This window comes from Musa acuminata, chromosome BXJ1-10 (genome assembly GCF_036884655.1).
Source record: "Musa acuminata AAA Group cultivar baxijiao chromosome BXJ1-10, Cavendish_Baxijiao_AAA, whole genome shotgun sequence".
NCBI lineage: Eukaryota > Viridiplantae > Streptophyta > Magnoliopsida > Zingiberales > Musaceae > Musa > Musa acuminata.
In genome coordinates, this window is record NC_088336.1 from 28,108,486 (window position 1) to 28,131,455 (window position 22,970).

At 44.7% G+C, this 22,970-nt stretch overlaps 4 protein-coding genes and 1 pseudogene across 4 annotated transcripts; 3 read left to right on the forward strand and 2 right to left on the reverse strand.

The window, feature by feature from the left end:
* Positions 1 to 78: 78 nt before the first annotated feature.
* LOC135595039 (AP2/ERF and B3 domain-containing protein Os01g0693400-like) lies at positions 79 to 1,277 on the forward strand (annotated as a pseudogene).
* A 1,823-nt stretch (positions 1,278 to 3,100) lies between these two features.
* LOC135595040 (transcription factor NIGT1-like) lies at positions 3,101 to 5,067 on the reverse strand. Its single transcript, XM_065085544.1, has 5 exons — positions 4,814 to 5,067; positions 4,557 to 4,744; positions 4,180 to 4,462; positions 4,029 to 4,105; positions 3,101 to 3,543 (listed from the first exon to the last, which is right to left on the reverse strand). Exons 1-5 carry the CDS (start codon positions 4,932 to 4,934, stop codon positions 3,250 to 3,252), a joined length of 963 nt encoding a protein of 320 aa, XP_064941616.1. The 5' UTR covers positions 4,935 to 5,067; the 3' UTR covers positions 3,101 to 3,249.
* A 3,021-nt stretch (positions 5,068 to 8,088) lies between these two features.
* LOC103968705 (receptor-like protein 4) lies at positions 8,089 to 16,983 on the forward strand. The gene is made up of 9 exons (XM_009382008.3): positions 8,089 to 8,245; positions 8,319 to 9,371; positions 9,463 to 9,613; positions 10,656 to 10,727; positions 11,988 to 12,056; positions 13,010 to 13,078; positions 14,217 to 14,294; positions 15,052 to 15,257; positions 16,533 to 16,983. Exons 1-9 carry the CDS (start codon positions 8,158 to 8,160, stop codon positions 16,634 to 16,636), a joined length of 1,890 nt encoding a protein of 629 aa, XP_009380283.2. The 5' UTR covers positions 8,089 to 8,157; the 3' UTR covers positions 16,637 to 16,983.
* A 616-nt stretch (positions 16,984 to 17,599) lies between these two features.
* Positions 17,600 to 18,312, forward strand: LOC135595942 (large ribosomal subunit protein uL24y-like). The gene has a single exon (XM_065087482.1). The coding sequence runs from the start codon at positions 17,662 to 17,664 to the stop codon at positions 18,118 to 18,120; it is 459 nt and encodes a 152-aa protein (XP_064943554.1). The 5' UTR covers positions 17,600 to 17,661; the 3' UTR covers positions 18,121 to 18,312.
* Positions 18,313 to 19,573: 1,261 nt separating this feature from the next.
* Positions 19,574 to 21,891, reverse strand: LOC103968708 (leucine-rich repeat extensin-like protein 5). The gene is made up of 2 exons (XM_009382010.3): positions 20,635 to 21,891; positions 19,574 to 20,543 (listed from the first exon to the last, which is right to left on the reverse strand). Exons 1-2 carry the CDS (start codon positions 21,771 to 21,773, stop codon positions 19,838 to 19,840), a joined length of 1,845 nt encoding a protein of 614 aa, XP_009380285.2. The 5' UTR covers positions 21,774 to 21,891; the 3' UTR covers positions 19,574 to 19,837.
* Between the last annotated feature and the right edge of the window lie 1,079 nt (positions 21,892 to 22,970).

Below are 22,970 nucleotides of genomic sequence, written 5' to 3' on the forward strand. Positions count from 1 at the left end.
ACGCTAACATGGTTGTCTATATAAGCTGTGGAGACCTCCTCGTATAAAGAATTCAACCCTATCTCTATCTCTCTCTCTCTCACTCTCTCCTTAGCTTGGCCATAACCATCTGCCACATGCCACCTGCCTTAGCCATGGAGGGTGGCTGCGTGGAAGAGGCGTCTAGCGACTGGGTGAAGCGGCTGCATGTGAGCAAAGTCCCACAGCGCATTGGCAGCGGCGTCAGCGTGGTGCTGGATCCGTCCGCTGAGGGCGGGGGGATCGAGGCCGAGTCGAGGAAGCTGTCGTCGTCCTGGTACAAAGGCGTCGTCCCCCAGCCGAATGGCCGGTATGGCTCCCAGATCTACGAAAGGCATCAGCGGGTGTGGCTCGGCAACTTCGGCGATGAGGCCGAGGCAGCGCGAGCTTACGACGTCGCCGCGCAGTGGTTCCGTGGCTCGGCAACTTCAAGCCTCTCACGGAGTCCAACGACGAGGAGGCCGCCGAGCTGTCCTTCCTCGTGGCGCACTCCGAGGCGGAGATCGTGGACATGCTGCGCAAGCACACGTACCACGACGAACTCCAGCAGAGCAAGCAAGCCTTGCGCTCAGCTCGGGAGATATTGTTCGACAAGGTGGTCACGCCGAACGACGTGGGGAAGCTGAACAGGCTCGTGATACCGAAACAGCACGCCGAGAAGCATTTCCCGCTGAAGAGTGGCACGCAGCGTGGCCCTCAACGGAGTGCTGCTCAACTTTGAGGACGCCGCTGGCAAGATGTGGAGGTTTAGGTACTCGTATTGGAACAGCAGCCGGAGCTACGTAGTGACAAAAGGATGGAGCCGGTTTGTGAAGGAGAAGAGCCTGAAGGCCGGTGATCTGGTGAGTTTCTGGCGTTCCACCGGGCCGGAGAAGCAGCTGTGCATAGACTGGAAAACCAGTCCGGTCGCGTGCAACCACGCTGTGCCGCCCGCTATCAGGCCTCTTCCTGTCGTGAAGCTGTTTGGTGTGGACATATCAGGAGTCCCGGCGAGCGGTGACGACGGGAAGAGAGGCAGAGAGATGGAGTTATTTCCACCACCACAGTTCTTCAAGAAGCAATTCGTAGAGGCTCTGTAGTCTATCGATTTCTTTGTTCTTCCTGTTTTGATCCTACTTTTGCTTTGGTTTCATGAATCATGTACATCGTGTTACACAACTTAGATTTCTTGGCTCACCAAAAGCACAAAAGAGAAGTTATATTTGGTGAAGCGAGTAGAACCGAGACGCCACATGGTTGACTATGTTCCCCCTTCATTCAAACTGAACACTTGGTTGTTTGAGCCGTCCCATAAAACCATTCCAGTCTAACACTGCAGGCTCGCATTCTAGAAGCAAAATGTGTCGGATACTTTGCTTATGATCCGACATGGCAAACTTGTGTCTTTGGCGAGAGAGTCTTCTCAACTATAGTCATTTGCGAGTAAATGCAACGGCAGGGCGGTGATGAGTGGTAGCTGCCAGAACAATGAGGCTTCCGTTTCTTTGTTGACTTTAATCGACTTGTGTGCATCGTTTCGACGAGGAAAACGCACGGTGTCTCGTGAGATGGATCATCTCACCACAGAGGTCGAGCGGAAGAACGCGTAGGTTGATCCTTATTGGTCCATTAGACGTACCACGTTAAGTCTCACAACTGCAGACAATCGAATCAAATTAACCATGGCGGATGATGCTTCGTGTGTCGGTTTCAGTCATTGTTCATGAATCAAACATCTAGTTATCCAATATTATATTGACGATTCTACGTACATATATGCACAAGAATTGGGCAGGACGAGTGGTTCGCATCGATCACCAGCTTGCGATTGCAGTCTCTCGTCGAGCTCTCGAATGGTGTTGTCTAGTTGCATATGTGGATTACCACTTGTAGCGGCAACATACCAACTCGCGCTGCCAGTTTGCTTTCCCGGCCCGAAAGCTGCATCTGGCTTTGCACCAACTTGCAGAAACCATGAGCCCCATCTGCCATCTTCGCTTGGTACGACACCTCTGGTGTTTCTTTATATATATACATACATATAATTATTGTCGTTGTTATTATTGCTACTGTTACTACAAATAGCTTAATATAACTTGGTAGCTTTCTAATGGGATCGTAGACATGTCACGAGCTTGAATATTGTTTGTTTGTGATGATTTAAGAGTAAATTACAGCAGCTTGCGATAGTTGATAATTTATAAGGTATATTTTGGGTTCAAAACATGTTACAACCGATACCACGTCGCGCTAAGTCAGAATCCATACTAAGGCATTGTTTAGCATGTCCCGTCCCGGAATCTCAGGGCGGTGCCGTCTGACACTGTCCCGCGCGTCCCAGGATAGCAACCACATAGTACCATCTCATCTCCCAAGGATCAATCGCCATGTCGAATCTGCGTGCGACCGACCCTCGTACAATAATATAAAAACCCCTTGTAGGCATCCGACCAAGAGAAGACAAACAAGAAGAGAACCTGACTTGCTCGTCGGAGGGGCCAACGTCGAGGATCACCCAACGAAGGCCATTTTTGCAAGCAAGCGACCAGCCTCGAGCCATGAGCGTCTCAACCCAGGAGTTGTCATCCAGTGCACAAGGGCGAGCTGCCAACCAGCCTAGAGACTGAGAGACGCTACTCAACATCATGACACCGACACTCGTCGCAAGGGTCTGACCGACCTCGGCAACCGATTCAGTCAACCTGAGACTCCCGACATCGACCTGTGAACCAAACCGTACTGACTCATCAACCACGGTGTATTTGTTCACCAACAATAATTATGATTAATCACACGAGAACAATGATTGCAAAATGATCAAATAGGGGATCACATGTCAATAGATGTTCTAATATTATATTGCATTATCAACAAATAAATGGATGAATTAGTGATAATTAACAAGCTATAGATGGGGGCATGCACATTATGCGCGTATCCGTTAGTAAGGTTAAGGTTTATGATGAACAATCACTGCCAAATTCTCAGCCAAGGTGACGAGAGAAAGTGAAACACACTTAAAGCTGCAATGGAGTCTTCCTTCTCATGCGTGGCATTCACGAGCGTTTCTGGTCGTGCCATATAAACCACCATTGGCATATATCTATTACCGTGGACAGCAGAGGTGATGAGAAAGCTCCGTTACAAACCGAGGAAACAGAACTCTATCGCCGTAGACTCATGAGAAGGGAGGTGAAGCCGTCGTTAGTCTGGGAAGCTGCAGAGGTGGTAGGGAACGGAGACTTGCTGCCATCATCCCCCATGCTGTCGTCTTCTCCACCTGAGCGTGATGGATCTCTGCGGCTGCTTCTGCTGATATCTCGAGTCCGATGGATGCGATGCCACCGGGGCGTACATTCCGTTCGAAGGAGCACGAGCACCATTCCCAGGTTGTGCTGCAGCAGCAACTGCCGCATCCGCCATGTTGTAATCTGGGGATGGAACCACAATTCCACCGACCAACACAACCTGCGGACTCACCGCGAGACTGCCATTGCTGCTACACTGGACTGCAGGGCTCCGTCGTCTTCCGTGCAGCCGATATTTCTGATCAAAATACCTACCCTTCAGTATGTTTTGAACATAAATTTGCTGTAGAAAACATTGTGAATGATGCCCTGTTCTACGTATCCGATTCCACCTAAACCATGCTTAGAAGATTACTACAGCTTTATGGGAATCAATCTGTCACCATCTGGGCTCGAGTGGTTTGGGCAATTACTGGGTCCACCGAGATATTAAAAGGCAATGCAGCTTGACAATGGGAATCCAAGATTTTAGATGTCGATCTAGAAGAAAGATTAGTGCTCCATCTTATCATGTTTGGTCACGTCGCAGAAGATTTATCGGGGAAACATTTATGGTAGAAGCCATGGAAACGCGAGAAGGAGAATAAAGAATACGAAGCGAATCATCTGAAGGAATCCGATGCCTTGCAAGTGCAGTAGGACGACACGGAAGCACATTCTACGTACGAGAAAGCGTGGTGAGCGACAGTGAGAATCTAATCGGTGAAGGATCCAACGGATCACCTGCAAATGGCTCTTGACCTCGTCGATGGTGAGGCCGTCCACCTTCATCAGCTCTCTGATCTGCTTCGGCGTGGCGACTGCATGCCGTCGAAGAGATCTAATTTTTAGAAACAAGGCATGATAATGAGATGTTCAGGTTTTAGGCTTATACCATCGGATCCACCGAGTTGATGCAGGGCGTGCAGGAAGCAGCGGTGAAGCTCCGGCGACCAACTGCGCCTTGCTTTGCGATGAGGCTGCAACTGTTCTTCCTTCTTCTCCCTGTTTCCTTCCTTACTACCATAATCACGGCCACCATCACCATCGGTAGTTGCGGGGATGGCAGTAGCTGCCGATGAGGCCGGTGGTGGCACGACGTACTTTTGTCTCTGAAAAGGCTGGAATGCGCTGCTGATCTTCTTCGAGATCGCTACTATAGGTTTCTTTGGTGGCTCCTACGCTCCATCAACAACATCAAAACCCCCGCTACTAAAAACCGGCATAAATCAACTGCTTAAGATTAAAAGGAAAGACAATTCAGTCTCTCACCATCCTAGGAACTGTGTCCGGCTCCTGATTCCGGAGCTGGACGGATCTAAGCTTCATCTCGGACCGGACCGCTGCACTCTTCTTAGCCTCGCTTCTTTGTTCCGACATCGGAGGTATTAACTCTTCCGTGACAGGTCCATGGTTCACCTTCTCGTCATCACCCATAACATGTCGCACGCTCTCGATCGCTGCAACCACAATTTATGACCATTTAAGCGCCATAATCCACTTCAGAACCGAGAGGTAACGAAATACACCTCGCGTAACGAGGTGGAGGCAGAGAGGCAGCTCTCGCTGGAAAGCCTTGATCTTCTTGCGCTCCTCCTCGAGCGCTCTGATGCAGTCCTGACATCGCTGCGCTCGCCCCAATAGATCCATCACCGCTGTTAATGCGTGCGGCTGCGTCTAACAGTGTTTAAAGCAGGCGAGAGCAGAATATTCTGACGGCTGTGCAAGGAACGGAAGACTCGGTAGACGAGGAAAGAAGGAAGCCGTGAGAAGGGAATCACGGTCGGGCCGTCACGTAGAAGATTTCGATTCCCTCCGACAGGAGGCGGCGTGAGATTAGAGGGAGGTGGAACGTAAGAAGAGAGAGAGATGAGGACGGCTTCGGATATTCCCGCGGTGGGATTCCGCGTCGATGCGTTGGCGTTGGCGTTGACTTCAGCACACGTTGGGGGGCTGATGTCGCTCCGGACGGATGAGATCTTCTTTCGTGGAAGGAATCTTAGCGGAATCTTCTTAAGATTCCGGCCGGGGTTGGGAGATCTATAGTCCCTAGTTTTGGTGGATTATGTCGAATTGCTCGAGGGAGAATCCAAAAAGTATATGCTAGTTCTTGTAGTGATCCATATTCATCCACAAGTATATGCTACTTTTCAGGCTTAGGTATCAGAGTATACGCGTAGCTACGTTTATTGGTATACATCATATCTTTGGCAACATGCAAAAAATATTACGTGACGTCTATTACTCTGTGTTGACTGCGCAACTAATGCTACCCATCAAATGTGTAAACCAAGACAAGAAGGGAGGATTCGATTGCTTCGCCTTTTAAAATACACAGCGTTGAAATGATCACCACTCTCCGAGTGAAGATTGATATTGAATGATATGAATTTCTGCGCCTCATTGACCGCTGGTGTTGACTTCACTTCAATTAATGTTGCGAGATTTGTAATTCCAATAGTCAAACATGTACTGAATCCGTCCAGTTGCACTAAAAATTATGACGGTTAGTTTTGCGAGGTCAATCGCTATTATAACTAATATTTGTTTGAAGTTTTTCAGTTGGTGTGCTAACAAAGTATTATTAAATATAATATTTTATTTATAAGATTTGTGTTCTATTAAGATAGATGCTGTATTTCTATTTTAAATAAAAAAATAAAAATAACTGAGTTTGAAGGTTACAAATGAGTTACGACAAGCATTTGACCTCAAACGATCAAACGATGGAACTAAGACGAACATGGTTTTTGTAATAACACTAACATCTCATTATTCATGCATGTGAATCCCACGATCGATACGTTGTATGACTCCCTTCTATAGCTGTTAGCCGTAAGACTCGAGTCACATAGCTCCCCATTTAAAACTCGATATGGAAGTCATATATAAATCCTATTGGATGAGTCTCTTAAACTGTCGAGTCCATCGACTCATCTCGCTCGCCTACAATCTAAAAATAGTCTTAATAGAAAAATGATATTGTTACCGACTCACTTCGCCACCTATGTTACAAAGCCACATAAGTGAAGGGATAAACAATTCCCAAAACACTATGTAGTCACCGATAGAAGAGTAAGGTTCACAACCATAATTGAGGGAAGGCTCGTACATATGCATTAAAACTTCACGGTGTGACTTGACTTCCCCCAATTCCTTTCGGACGAACGATACAAAAGACCATCCCTTACTTGTCCCAGATAGACTAAGAGCCCAAGCAAAATATGTTGTAGTGGTCCTACTCCCCTGATGCCATTCTTGAGAGGATGTGTCCATTAGTCGTCACCATTAATGATCCCTTAAATAAAGTAATGATTATCATAACATATTACTAGCTTCACACTACCCTCTACTTAGGTATAAAAGCCAAACCCTTAGGCTAAATAGGGGCAATCGAGCTATACCTGTACTCTCGTGAGCTTTATCAAACCCTATTTACTTTTTCACACTACTAACTTAAGTATTAGAGAGATCGAGTCAGGACATCCCTCTGAAATTAACTTTTGTGTAGGACCCTAGCATCGCTAAGGCGTTCCTTAGGAGGATGCAGAACATCATCTAGTAGGGCTAAGATACACATCTGAATAACTTTAGATCATCTTCAATAGGTCAGCAGCACTTCAAGAATCCGCCTATCACTTCAGCTTCCTACATAGGTCATCGCCCCCAACTCCCATGTGGACCCCTTTAATGGACCTGTGCCTTCGAGACTAAATTAGATTATGTTGACTCTTTGGTCAACAACACCATGACAATAACATTTTAGCACTAAAAATAAAGCTTTGAGCCCTTAGCTCTCATATGGGAAGGAGCATCGATGATGATATTTAGTTCTATATTGATCGAGGAATACAAGTTTCGAAAAGAATAAAATAGTACGAGTATGTCTATCGTATAGAGCAAAAAAATTCTCATGAACCTATCACACATATAATGATAAAATATAATTTATTCCGTTAGAATGAGAGTCTTGATCCTTTGACTATGGTGGGAAAAAGTATTAATAATAATATCGATAATAATATTTATTAGGTTATTCTTATGCTCATATATGCTTTTATGGAGCTCACAAAAGTTAAATAAAATTCGTGTCTCAATCAATATATCTATGTATATATATCATTAAAATTGGCTTCATCGGAACCTAATCTGATATGGCTAATGAGGCATCGAGATCAAAGAAAAATGGGTCAAATGATGCGGATCGGGCGAGACCGGCTTCACAACGCAAGACCGGATTGACTCGTTTTGGAAGTCGAATCTGACCAACCGAGTATGATTGGACTGCCGCGTCCATCGATCAATCATCGTGTCATAGTGGGTTGGTGGTTGAGTGGTCCCAGGTAAAGCGGGGCCCCCGCGCATTAATGGTTGGCATGAAGTCGCCGTCCCGTGATGCGCACCACGCACCACCCCATACGCGGTCTTATTCCAAAGGGTAGGACGACACGTCACATCACGTGCCAACTCCGCTACAAAACGGGGTCGGGAGTGAGAAACGATGAAACGCTGTGGTGGTAACGGCGTTGCAGTTCGAAGCATCACAGCTGATCTCCGCGTCAATGCCTTACAGCTAGGCACGTCATTACCCACCCGGCTCGGGTGTGGGCCCAATGTTAGGTAGTGCGCTGTAAAGCCGGGTGTTCCCTGATCTTGTCCTCTCCCCTTCCATCGCAGATATTTTGGCTATTTGGTGTTTGGGCCGAACCATCCAATCCGAAGACAGCTGATCATTCCCGACCATCACGTGACTACTGTATGGACTCATTGCATCTCCAGCGGGATCAACGGCCAAGATTAACTCGTCGTCGTCTTCTACCACACTCCCCAACTCTCTCCCGTCTCCATCTCGGCTCGCATCGAGGATCGAGAGATGTCTGCCCTCTTCCTCGTCTTCCTCCTCTTCTCTTCTGCTTCCGGTGGTACCAATCCTGCTTCATCTCCCGATCCTTTCACTGCTGGTAAGCTCATCCCCACCCACATTGGCGCTGCTTCCTCCGACTCACCGCATCTTTGTTGATCTCCAATTTGTAGGCGTGTCGCTCAACATCGACTGTGGCGGCGCGGCCAACTTTACGTCGGAGTTCGGGCGTGCGTGGGTGGCGGACCGATACTTCTCGGCGGGGGCCACCGGGTTGGTGGCCGAGCCCCACCGCTTCCTGCAGCAGCAGGAGCGCACCCTCCGCTTCTTTCCCCCCGTATCCGCCGGTAAGAAGAATTGCTACTCCGTTCCCCTCCCTTCCGGCCGCTACTACGTCCGCACCTTCACCGTTTACGACAACTACGATTCGAAGCTGCGCACTCCTAGCTTCGACGTCTCCTTCGAGGGCACCCTCGTTTATTCCTGGCGCTCCCCCTGGCCCGAGGCCGCCGCCCGCTCCGGCGCCTATGCTGACCTCATCGCGTCTGTCCTCGACGGCGCCGCTAACCTCTGCTTCTACAGCATCGCCACTGACCCCCCTGTCGTCGCCTCCGTCGAGCTTGCCGCCGTCCACCCCCTCGCTTACGGCTCCGCCTCCACTGGCACCGACATGATCCTCATCAACTACGGGCGCCTTACCTCTGGCGGCACCCTCTTTGGCCCTGGCTTCACAAACGACTCCGACGCATTTTCCCGGGTCTGGCAGTCCGATGCCGACTTCCGCAGCCTCGACGTCTCCATCAAGGCGCTCTCGGCCAGCGGGCACCGGATTTTCGGTGCCAACCAGGCCCCCAACTACTTCCCCGTCAAGCTTTACGAGACCGCCGTCACCACCGTCAACCCCAGCGATGCCCTCGAATACCTGCTGCCAGTGGATACGCGGCTTGACTACATGGTCTGGTTCCACTTCGCTGAGATCGACTCCGGGGTGACCAGGGTCGGGCAGAGGGTGTTCGACGTTGTGATCGGTGAGGAAAACGTGACCAGGATCGACATCTACAAAGAGGTGGGAGGGTTCAACGCGTTCAAGTGGCATCATATCGTGGAGAACCTGACAAGCACGACGCTCGTCGTGAAGCTGGTGCCGGTGGCGGGGAAGCCCATCATCTGTGGGCTCGAGAACTACGCAATGGTGCCCCTGGATCTTGCCACGGTTCCAAGACAAGGTGCGTGCGTGATTTCAGGACTCGGAGACCCAAGCATGGCTTACATCAGGTTGACGAATGCCTCATCCGTTTCTTGTGGTTATTTTGACAGTGATGGCGATGCAGGCGTTGAAGGAATCTCTGCGGATACCAGACAGGATGGGATGGAATGGGGATCCTTGTGCACCTTCCACCTGGGATGCTTGGGAGGGCGTAACTTGTCATCACAGTGACAACGGACTGAATCTTGTTGTCACCCAATTGTAAGTAACACAATCCTTTTCGGTTCATAGCATATGCATTTTATTGATGCTTGATTCATACTCTTCTGATCTGCTAGCAATGTTTGGTAGTAGTGGAAAGTGATGCTCTGTGTTTTTTTAAACATGAATTTGAAATTCCCCCAGTTTAAATGAAAATACCATGAATTATTAAAAGGAGATTTTTAGGCTAACAAGGATATTATGAAGGCAATAAATTTTCCTATTGGACTGCCTGTCATCTGCTGTATCTTGCAGATAGGAAGCAGTTGGAGAAGCATTGACTGGTTCCTGGCTAATCGTGCTTCCTTTTTGCTTGAATAAGGTGAATGATGGTTGCATTATGCAGTCGTGCTTCCTAGCTAGAAAATGTATCTTCCTTGTTTGCATCAATTGGATTCTCCTTAGAACCTCCTACATGGCTAGATCCACATTTAAGGGCCAGAACAATAGATCAAGGCACTGCCTAGTTAGTTAGTGGACAGTGTAAGTCACAAATAAAATCTGGCTAGTTGGTTTATTCTGCGTGACCAGTCATGCTGTTACCTGCCACTACCTCTATTGATTCGTTAGGTTCTTCACTATTCTGATTTTGGTTATGTTTTGTGCTCGAAGTAGCTCATTTAGATATTGGTTCTGAACTGATGCATCATTGTAACTCCTTAGTTTCTGCATGTTTGCTTTCTATTTTCTAATCTGCATTTGTTCTTCACTATTCTTATGACATCGTAGCAATTAAATTTCCCTGTTGATACATTAGATGTTTCTTGTCCGTTTGCTTTATAATTGATTTTCAGTATGATTCTTTTGTTTGTGATTGATTGCATGGAACATTTTATGTCATTGTTTTAATATATATTGAAAAAACAAGCATGTCATGTTCTAATCTTGTATTGTTTGCATGGATGTTATGCATCATGGTCTATATGGAATCTGTGCTCGTCCTTGTTGGTGTTACTTCTGTCAAATTGTAATTAGTCTATATGGATTTTGAATATGGTTACGTCTAACCTGTTTTTCCTTCCCTTACGTACCTAACATGCAGGGATTTGGGCAGTCAAGGCTTGAAAGGTTATATTAGTGATAAAATAAGTCTTCTAACAAACTTGGTAAGCTTGTAAGTATCAGTTAAGTTGGCGTGTACCATTTCCCGCTTGCTAATTTGCTTTTTAAAGTTGTTATTTTTTGTGCATATGCAAGCAGACGTAAGTCACAAATGGCTGCTTATGTACCATTCATATTGTTCATATGGTCCTTTTGTTGGATAAATTACAAAGGTCAACCTGAATTTTACTTTAGGACCATAGGTGGATGTGAAAATATTAAACACTTGATATTGGGTATTATAAGATGCTGCTACCCCAGGAACTACATAAGGTGGAACTAAAGGAACTTCATATAACATGAATAGTAATTCATGGTCATGGCCATTGACCCAGTCGTTGTTTGGCAAGTCGACAATGAAGAAATGTTGCTAATGTCCTGATACCTTCACGTTAAATTAATACACAGTTACAATGATGCGGTTTATATTGCCTGGTCCAATGTGGCAACCATGCCATTTTTCACGCGGTTCAAACCTCCAGGCACTGCAAAGGACCAAGGATTTTGAGCAGAGGACAGAGTCCGAAGACTGTGTTTAGTACTCTTATCACACAGCTCTGTTCTTGGTCACCATCAGAGGATGATGACTTGACATGTTTTCCAAGGGTCTGCCGTCTGCAGATGCCTAGTTGGCATGACTTGACATTTTTATTTGTCATGCAATGGAGTTTGTTATTTCTCATGCAAGATGTTCTCTGTTTTACTGAAGTGTAGAATATTACTGTTGGATGATAGACTTCTAATTTGGTGTTTTTCAGGAAGCTACATTGGAATCATGAACTCCTGATTTAGAATTACTTTATTAATTTTACTTTTATCAAAATTTCTTCTTGTGCTTTTGTAACTGAAAAGAAATTGGTTCCAATCTTTCTTGAGCACCGTGATTTTGTTAAGTCCCTGAGGTTCCTCTACCAGAATCTATCTTGATTATGGTGCACTTACTTCCATGTGGCCTTTGGTTTGCTCCTAATCTGTTGGTTTTTGTCTACATATCTTCTGCAGTCATATAGTCTAGCTTTCCTTACTCTTAACTTATTCTTCTTACTTTAACCTGTTAAAATATTGTCTAATGATATTGAATGGATGAAACAAGCATTTTGGAATGGTTTTTGAGTTGGAATTTGTATAGCTTTTCATTTGTCTTGATCAAAATACTGAAACTGATCATGTTGGTTTTCATAAAGCACGTTCATTAGTTTTAGTACTTCTATATATGTGTCATGTGTTCTTAGTATCTCCTATCTCATGTGCTTACAGTTAAAAATCTGGACAGGAACTTGAGCTCTAATTCTCTGGGAGGAACATTGCCATCAGGTCTAGGTCAAGGATCTCTTGTAAGCTTGTGAGTTGATATTTGATATCCATCTTCTAGTTATAATATTCATGTCTCTTTTCATAAAAGGCATATGAAGTTGCTGCTTCTTATTGTCAGTAACACATTGCAATTGGTTAAAAGATTCTAGTATGTAATCCATATGACATTTATATTCTAGGAACTGAAAAAACAAATTTTTGTGGAGAAAGACTGTCTTTTTCTACTTAAACGATCGTATAATGGAGATCATTTTGATGGGCTATACCTAGAAAGGTTGCATATTGATAGATTCTTGTGTGACCTTAATTTTCTAATTCATTGCATGAATTACTGATGTCAGTACTACATAACTTGGGGCTACTTTTCAAATGTGCACATGTCAACAATGTAGGCAAAACTATGGCGTTCATTCTTAATACATTGGAACCAGTAAATACTGCATTATTGTGTTCCCAGTAGGATTCGTTAATGTTCAATGAGAATATTTTGTCTTTTTATTTTGATTTTCATGAAGAGATCTGATAGGCATCATTATGTTTACAGTATAAGTCATTTGCAATCATTTTTCTGGACATTGCCATATGAAGAAGTGAGGGGACATGGAGTGTGGGATATATTGTGCTATTTTGTTCTATGGATGTATGGTGGATTAATTAATTTTATATTTTCTTTTCCCATCACATCCATAATTATAATCTTGATATAAACAATTAAAATTTGAGATTGTTACATTATGCATTGATGTTTTACATGCAAAAGTTATCATGTTAATGTTAGGAAACACAAAAAGAATGTTAGTCATTCATCTGGTAGTTTTTTTTTATAAAGATCACATGGGTTTTAGATACCCTTTATATATTATCAGTCTTACTGTTTTTGTTATTGAAAGCAAAATTGTGATGCTATCTAAGGATGATTGCACAGCAGATCTGTCATTTTCTTCTGTTCTTCATAAAACTGGAATTTGTTTTCTTAATCAGGGATTTGTCGTCAAACCAGCACACAGGTGGCATTCCAGATAGCTTGGGGTCTTCAAATTTGAAAGTTGTGTGAGTAGACAGATAATCTGCTCCTGTAGTTTTTTTTTTATCATTAATATTCTTTGTAGTTCTCATCCATGAGGCAAAGCTTTTAATTATTTTGATCGCTTCTCTTTGATTATCAGTATTGTTTGGAAATTTTACAGTTTCAACAGGTTATTCATGTAGCCCATGTCTTAGTTGATAACAAGGACAATGTATCATATGAAAACAAACATAAGCTTTGTACGATTGCATCTCATGGACTCGATTAAAAAATCAGACTTTGTTCTTCCTGATATATCAATTATGTTGCCATGCTTGTGTTTTGGTTCTCAGAATAGATTGTTAATTCAGTTCATAGGAAAGATTGACTGTATGGGGAGGGTCAGTGTGTATAACCTTACCCTTATATGTAGAGAGGTTACTTAGTGACTCGATTCTTGGTCACCCAGGTCATAAAATAGCAATCTTACCATTATATTAAAGGACCAGTCTCTTGCCTAGACATATTAACATGCTAATGAAATATGATTGGAGTAGATATTTATATACCTATGTTACTTGAACCTAAGAATTCACCCCCATGCCTGAATTGATATATGACATGGTTCATGGTGCTGGACTTGTCCGACTTCGCTTGAATTGGCCATATACCAGCTGGGGCTGGCTCTTTCAAAGCACATCCTAAGAGAGGCATTGTTTAGAGAGAGAGGTCTCTGCCCTATAAGGAGATGAGGAGACTCTGCCTCACTGGCCTTAACTAGACTGAAATCCAGTTTATGCAGAAATTTCCCTAACCACAAGCTGTAGACTTATTTATATATTCAACAGTGAGATGGCCACCTTATTCTGAACGAATTAGAGGAAAAAAACTGGCAAGAAGAGAAAATAAAAATAAGCTAGAAGAAAATACAAAATAAAATGAATATTCGAACTAACTTGTGTTAGCTTTTACATAAATGTCAGCTATAAATAACTTTACCAATAGCTAATGCATTAAAGACATGCAACCATTATAAATATTTAAAAGTTTATATATGATTCTTAAATGTTTAGATATTTTAACTTGGTGCCGTTTCTGACTGGTATCTTTAATCTGGAACCTTTTCGGATGTATCCTAGTATCATGATAATTATCTAGTTTACCTTTTGGTTTCTTATGCAGTTTATTAAACAACAATCAACTGGATGGGCAAGTTCCTGAGAAACTTTATTCAATTGGTGTACATGGTGGAATCATAGAGTAAGCTATCCAGCAATTTTCCTTCCATTCATTATGCTTTTTGAAATGTTACTTGTTTCTTGTAGCATCATGTGGCTGTTCTTGTTACACATCTTTGTGTCATGACCAGGGTTTCAATATTGACTGTACCGGTTGGTATAAACCAGTGTTTTCCCGTTGAAACAAGTGTTGGTTTCAAAACATATAGTTTGATACCAGTATAATATCATTCTTGTTTTAATTATTTATTCAATGATATCAGGTTGTATTGGTTGGTGTACAGCTCAAATTACTGCTAGTGTACCAGTGTGTTAGGTTACACTGGTAACTAACCTTGATTTAAATCCTTGGATTTGACCTTGAGGGTATTTTACAAAGGCTTTCTCAACCAGTTGCATCTATTCCAGTACAGAGTTGCTTATCATCAACGCATGCGCACACAAAAAATTCATTGATAGAACTACTTGACACAAATATGTAGCCTACTGATATTAGACACATTCATTCTGGCTTCTCTCTAGGTTCAAGAATTGAGAATAGTGTAAAAGCTAAAGTTACATAAATGCCACACCGGCCAGAGCCTGAGTGACCAAATAGCTTAGTAACACATATATGAACTAGGTAAATATGTTTGTTATCTTCCTTTATGCATCAATGTAGAGAGATAAACATAGCTGTACTACACAGAAATGTGTTATATACTTGCAGTTTCATAACTTTGCATCAATTTCTTTGCTTCTTTTTTGTTTAGCAAAATAATTATATACTCTTGGTTCAGCCTTTCAGGTAACAAAGGCCTCTGTGGTGTACCTACTTTGCCTGCTTGCCCTTTGTTTTGGGACAAACGAGGGCTTTCCACAGCTGGAAAAATTGCAATTGGTTTCTCATGTGCTTTTGTCGTCATCGTGCTACTCCTAATTTACTTGTTCTGCATAAGAAGGCAAAACGACGACTATGATTTTGAGTTTCCTCAAGACCTAATATGTGAGTACAAGTAACTTTAAACATTATTCTAAATTCTTTCTGAGAATTTGCTTTATGCTTGACAAAGTAGCCATTCCATTGAGAAGAACTGGGATTCTTCAATTGAGACACAGGAAGGATATAGATATAATAATTGTTTGCCCCTTGTATTGTTAATTATGCCTGAACATAGTTTGTCATATTTTAATTCCTTGACTTTTAAACAAACTTTGTATTTGTTTCTTTCCTCGTCCATACTTAACACTTTGAAAAATGTAATTACTTTCCTTTTCTAGATTTCTTCCTTTCCAGTGAAGCCTTAGTTGAACAATCAGGTGGAGATAGTATATAAGAAATAACTTGTGTAATAGGAGAAGAGCTGGCTAGCAACACATCCAGGGTAGCAGGTCAGATAGTAGTAATTATCATCTTAAGAAGAGAAAATACTATATACAGATGGTTCTAAGTCTGAGACTGGATAAGATATGTGTCAAGTTGAGCATGCAGCACAAACCAGGAATGGATTGCAGGAGGGCTTTTAAGCAACCGAGAATCTCAAGCAGTTGACATTGGAAGTAATATATGGGATGGTGAGTGCTGGTTCCTTCTTTTTTCCCCAGGAAGACCGAAGATCAACATTGGTTGTAGAACATTTCAATTGATTCATTCAATGAGCTACAACCACATACGAGAAACCATTATCTCAGTGGCATAACACGAGGCAGCTCAGCTGATCCTGTAGCAGGGATATAAAGCAAATAAAGATGTTATCATAATGAAGAAATTTTCTAGAAACTGCATCTTTTATGTTAGCTTGGTTTCAGGCATTGTATTTCCTATATTCTGAAACTTGAGGACTTGCATAATTATCTGTGGATTTGCATAAATGGACCAGTAGAAGTATAAACGGGGAATAGTGAGGTGTTCTCGATGTCTTTTAACTAGTATGAATGAGGAGTTAGCATCCCATTAATCTTTTTATACTTAATAAAAAAAAAAAAGATGCTCTAATTTCTAGTTTGCAGATAATGTGTTTTGTGACCTGCTTCATTGCAGAGGTATTTTATTTTGAAAGTAAAAGATTTTGATCACCTTGTTTTATAATGTTCGTTCATTGAAGTCATATTGTAACTCTATGTATTCTGTATATGATCTCTGAACTTGATTAAACAGCCTCTAGGGGGCATAATTAAGTTATTGATTCGCTATGTCTACATCTGAAATATCTCAACTGAAACTGTATGTTATCTCATCTATATTTTGTACTCACTGCATTCTTATTTGTGCCACTCTCAGCAATTGCAGCAAAAAGAAATAGGTACCAGAGGCAGAAGCTGATGCTTGTCGAGATGGAAGCACCAAATTCCAATGGTTTTCCAAGCACCTCGAATACTCGTTAGCAATCTCTTAAACGAAGACGGAAAACTTATCACTTAATTCTTTGAATACCAGAGTCAGATGGCTTTTAAACTTATCCGATCATATGATCCGGTCGCACACAGAATTTACAGGCCCAAGGTGACTATACCAGGAGTCTGCAACTGATGCAAGCCATGATCGTGTTCTGTTTATCATAGTGCAAGGTGGTGAGTGTTGTTAGAAAAGTTTGCATGTTTGTGCGGTGAAGTGTGTACATTAATAGGATGTAGTAAGGCATGATGGTTGGTGCAAACCACACAATTTTGTTAATGCCTTGCGTGAATTCATGTACAATATCGAAGCAAGTCGGGTGTTTTGCTTGTCTCAAGTTGGTCTCGGGGGTAAACGTTTGACATCGACGTCAGCTAAAAACCAATTGCAGCTGGGTTCAGAAATGTTGTCATATTACAGTAGACCGGCGGTTGATTTGTTGGTGAAGCAAATGACTAATGTGCTTTCCTACACAAATAATAAATGATCATCGGTCGAAGTTAACGCATTATTTTTGTTAATTATATATACTTCCATGAGATAGATTATGATACTTTCATCTCCTTAGTAAGTGTTAGGGAAAAAAAATATTATTAATGTCCTCATCAACATAACATAGTCTCCAAGAGTCATCCGAAGCAGAGCTGTGCTCTTCAGACTTATTACCTACATAAAGATTGAAATCATTTTAATGAGATCGGTGACACTTTGGTGCTACGATTACCATAAAATCGAACCCAAACAAATCCAAACGTTTTCTTTTCTTTTTCGTATTTCCGGCAAGCGGTGAGTGGTAAAATTGTGATGACCGAGGAAGGAGGGAGAGAAACGTGGGTTTCACGTGCCTACGACGGGTGATCGCCTGTTGATGCGCGAGGGTGTTATAGTCATTATGGAGTCATCATCCCTTGAAGCCCTAGATTTCCACTGCTTCCTATATATACCCTAATTTTCGTCGTTGGCCGAATCCCTCTTCCGAAACCCTATAGCCTCTCGATCGCCGCAGCCGGCTACGATGAAGTACAACCCTCGTGTGTCGAGCTCCCGGAGGAAGTGCCGGAAGGCGCACTTCACGGCTCCATCGAGCGTCCGGCGAGTGCTGATGAGCGCGCCGCTGTCGGCCGACCTGCGGAACAAGTACAACGTGCGGTCGGTTCCGGTGCGCAAAGACGACGAGGTACAGGTGGTGCGCGGTACCTTCAAGGGCCGCGAGGGCAAGGTCGTGCAGGTCTACCGTCGGAAGTGGGTCATCCACGTCGAGCGCATCGCCCGCGAGAAGGTGAACGGCTCCACCGTCAACGTCGGCATCAACCCCTCCAAGGTCGTCATCACGAAGCTTAAGCTCGACAAGGACCGCAAGGCCCTTCTGGATCGCAAGGCCCGCGGCCGTGCAGCGGACAAGGCCAAGGGTAAGTTCTCAGCGGACGAGGTTGCCGCCGCCGCTGGTGCGCCCTCTCTCCAGGAAATCGATTGATTTCATCTATCCGATTTCTTCTGTCTTCGTTATGCGGTTGCGCTTGTTTTCTTGATCTTTAGGACTGGAGTTTTAGATCTCGAAGTAAAGCATTGAAGTCTGTCTTATTTCTCTTATATGTTGGATGAAAACACTGTTTTTGTTAGTACATTTGAAACTACATTTATGAATTCAGTGCATATGTTTTGTTTCGCTTCTTTCTTCTTTCTGCTTTGCCCAATTAATAGTTCTAGGAAGACATTTTATAGTCACCACATGCTCAGTAGATCCTATCGATATTTGATAGGCAGATAGATACACTCAATTGTTGATGACTGTATTTATTGTCTAGATTGAATGGTTTATGCATGCATGATTACATGGTTATTGGTGTAAAAGTTGTATTCTCCCAAGTGTTGTAGTTGGGTATCAATTCTAGCCTCTATTCGGAAGTCCTTTCTACCTCAAACAAGAGGCCAAATCGATGCGAGAAATAGTTGTGAGATATAGCTATGGTGATCGCCCTAGCAAAGATGCAACTTGGGTCATTGTAAGTGATGGTTTCTCGTGGTTAGACATCATCTGTTGTTATTGATTCCCCTGAGATTGATCATCCCCTTTAATGCACTGATTGGCATCTGAGTTGCTACAAGATTGCAAATTAGAGGGCTGCGTTTTGTTTTGTGAGGTTACTTTACTACTATGACACATTACAAGTGCCATGAACAAATCTTGTGCTCCACTTCTTCTTTGGGGTTGTCATTCTTCTGACTTTGGTTTCAAGTGTTGTTTAGCTTCGCTTGAGACTAACCTGATATCTAGGCAGCATGGATTGACTATGACAGTCCGGCTAATTATGGAGCTGAATTTAGTAGCCTATTCCTTCAAGCAAATACTGTATGATATTTTGCAGAGGATACTTTTCTTGGTGGATCTGATGGTTGGTTCCTGACAATATCTATTTGGCAGTGCCATTAAATTCTCACAAACTGAGAGTTTAGTCCTTGATGTGCAATAGTGGAGATGGTGCATCTGGATGAAGCCTTTCATGTCGATTACAACCCTTGTTTAGCAACCAAGCAACCATGATCTGCTAGAATCAGACTTGGGAGTATAGCTAGCTGAAAACATGACCATGGTGTCCTCCGTATTAAGATATAACTTTGGTGATGAGAATGTAATGAGTAGGCCATTCACATGCTCGGAGGAGCTGTAAACTGTCCCATCCTTCATGAACAACTTGGTGAACGCCCAATCAAATTTAAGAGATCCAACCAACCTCCCTCGTGTAGACTGATCGTAGCTATCCCGAAATCAATTTGTTGTTGTTACTACAGCCTCACAACAACAAAGAAAGAAGATGAATAGAATAGCATTTGGTAACTGCATCTCATTAATTAAGAAAGACGAACAAACGAGATTTTGTTCTGAAAAGGAGGAGCAGAATTTAATGTGTACAACCAGCTGAGCTCCATTTCAAGGAATGACTTAACTTTATTATAATACCACGATATATCAACATGAGGAATATGGCCCCAGCAGCAGTCGAGGGATGGATCCTGAAACCCTCGACTGCAAACCTATTCCCTTTGTTGCTATCTCAATAGACAGACTAAAGCGCTTGACAACATAAGCAGCAGCAGCAGCAGCAGCAGCAGCAGCAGCAGATCAAGACACCCCTTCCCTCCAGTCAAAAAAACAAAGAATCCTTTCTTTTAATCAAGGTTCTGATTCATGATCATGATGCTCCGGATGTGTTGGAATCTCCAGGAGCTGCGGCATGACGAGTCACAGCCGTGGAACACACTGTCTGATACTGCTGAGGGATCACTACCGGTCTCGAAAAGGCCCGAGCGTGGTAGAGCGCCGGATGGCCGGGTGTGGCGGCGACTTCAGCACCGTAAGTAACCGATGTTGCTGGTGTCCGAGGCAGGAGGGCTTGCTGCTGCATCACATGATAGCCTGTTCCCGCGTGAGGATTGCTAGCTACACGGATCAGCTGCGGCTGCAACGAAGCAGGTGCAGCTGCAGGTGCCGACATGTACGAATTTACCGGCAACTCGGGCTTCGTTGGAACACTAGGCACTGCCACAGCCAGCTTTGCTGATGGTGGTACAGAACTGGGATCCCCCAAATTGGGCGGAGCTGCAGCTAAAGGCACGTAGCACATTCGAAATTGGGGATGGAATGGTTGGGTCGGTGTTGGCTGCTGCACCGGAGGGGCTGCGATAGGGTAGTAGGAAGGAACGGGGAGGACAGTCCCGACCGCTGGGTGGTGGATGTAACGGGCATTTGGCGGGATGAACTGTGGCTGAGACTGTTGGTGCTGCAGTATATGCTCTGCCTGTGTCGGTGGCGACACACAACCCGTGACCGGCACCGGAACACGATAGGTAGGATCAAAGGAGACCTTGGGATCCGAGATTGCATTCAGGTACGTCAGCCTGGATGAAGAAATCAATGTAAACAATCCGAAATCTTGGTAAAATTTACAGCTTTGTTTATAGAGAGGTAAGTGAACAAGAAAGACGATACCTTGACACTGGATCACCAGGTTTTGTAGGTTGCGGCGGCTCAAGGACGCTACCACCGTGGTTGGACCTGTCGTCGTCGTCGTCGAAGTCTCTACTCGTTGGGTAGATGGTGGGAGTGGGAACAGAAGCGATTGGGAGAGGAAGGGGCGGAGGGGGCTGGTGGCGGACGGCATGCAATGGCTCTTTGTCGGTTGAGGGATTCATGTGGGTGAAGTGATCGTCCACGCCATTGATGTGGTAATCGGCATGGGGATCGGCGGTGGTAACAAGGATGGATGGGAGATTGGAGAGGGATGGAGTCGACGAGTTGGATCCCAAGGATGGAGATTTATCGAGCATCGGCGAACCGGGGACGGAGTTGAGGTTCTGGCCATGGCGGACGAGCGTGCCTGAGGAGTCGCGGTGGGGGAGGACGACCTGCACGGACTCCGGCTGTTGGCCGCCGCCGCTGCGGTTGTGGACGGAAGAGTCGTCCTCGAGGCCGAGGAGGCAGACGACGGAGGCGGAGTCGGTGGAACGACCGCAGGGGAGACCGTCGATGCCCATCCCGCCGATCGCGGTATTTAGGGCGTCCACGAACCACGTCTCCGACTTCGACTCGTCCAACAATGACCCCATGAAGGACGAAGGAGCCGACTCCGGGTTCGAAGGGAACAAAAACAGCCGGGGGCGGCGAGAGCGCCTCGATCCACCGCCTCCGGGGGAGGTCGGAGCCGCGGTGGCAGCGGAGATGCGATCGAGCTCTTCGATCATGTTCTCGAGGTCCTCGTCGGTGGTGACGGAGATGAGGGCGTCGAGGTCCTCGTTAGGGAGCTGGTACTTGAGGGAGAAGGGCCGGCCACCGAGGAGGTCGCGGGACAGCTTGGCGGAGAGGTCGGCGAAGGAGGAGCCGCGGTCGACGGTGACCATGCGGGTCTCGCCGCCAAGGTAGCAGAGCGACTTGTCGGCGGGGCGGGGGACGATGCGGCCACCGTAGCTGCACATGACGCGGAGGCGCGACGAGGCCGCCGCGGCGGACGAAGCGAGAGGCTCGTTCAAGGAGTCACCGCGGCGGGAGCGCGGAGAAGAGTCGACGGAATTCGGATAGCCGGGGGCTGAGGCGCCGACGGATACGGCGGTCGGCGCTGTCGATGTCATCATGCTCGGAACGGGATAGAGGTGGAGAAGGATCGCCCGCCCTGCGAATTAGGAGAAGTGCGGTCATCGGAGAGAGCACCACCGAATAAAATGTTTTACTTCTTCGTTATTATATATTTAAAAAGCATCAAATTTCATGATATATTTTTCCACTAAAAATCAGCACTTTATTAATTAACAAACACTAAAAAAAGATAATAAAAGAAGTCAAACTATTTTTATCCATTTAATAAAAATAATAATAAATTTATCCATCGATCTAAAAAATCTATCTGTTGTTAGATCGTTCCATACTTTTCGTGAAGACACGTCAAACATCCGATCCACGAATCGTAAGCTTGGATTTCAACTGCCCGATTGCCTCGTGCAAAGGGGACAACCGTACGAACTAACCCAATCCAAATCCAAATCCGAATCCGAATCCGAATCCCTGGGGATTAATCTTTTCATGTGGCGGCAGATCTTGATCGTTTGGAAAGTCGAGGATCTTCATCACCCATGACACTGTGTTGGCATTCTCTCAAGCTTCGGAAGTTGCATTCGCTCCATGCTTCTAGGAAAATGCCCTCTCTGTTTCTGCCCTCTTCTACCTATTTCTCTTTCAAGCTTTGGACGTCGCATTCGCTCCATAATTTTGGCTATGTGGTATGGCACGGTGACCTCTCTGTTTCTGGCTTCTACCCGTCTCCCAACGACAGGGAGAGCGAATGATTTCCCACTTTGCCCTCTCTCTCTCTCTCTCTCTCTCTTCTTCCTTGACAAGGGGTTTATGCGGTGGCGAGTGTAAAGCGGATTGGGTTGCCATTCTGAAAGGTGGTGTATTCTCTGTGCAATTGTGTTAGGATACTCTTAACGAGCCAGAGATTCTCCAACCACAAAACAAACAACTCTTTTTATGATCATGAATGAATACGCAACTAAAGAATCGATGGGGAGAAGAAAAGCACGAATTCTTTAGCAGAGAAATCAACGAAAAAGATCGATGGATGACAGTAGGAAAGAAGGGGATAATTGCACGGCATTCTGCTGCTGCTCCTTCGATCTGCCATCCTTTCTTCCCCGTGGATATGGTCGGAGCAGAGGGAGCTCGTGGCGAATAGGGAGAAGACGAGACCAATTCCTAACGCGAGTCTGAAACTTGAATTCTACTTCGACTCCAAATCATCCGAGTTTCGGACTCTTCCTCTTACTACTAAATCC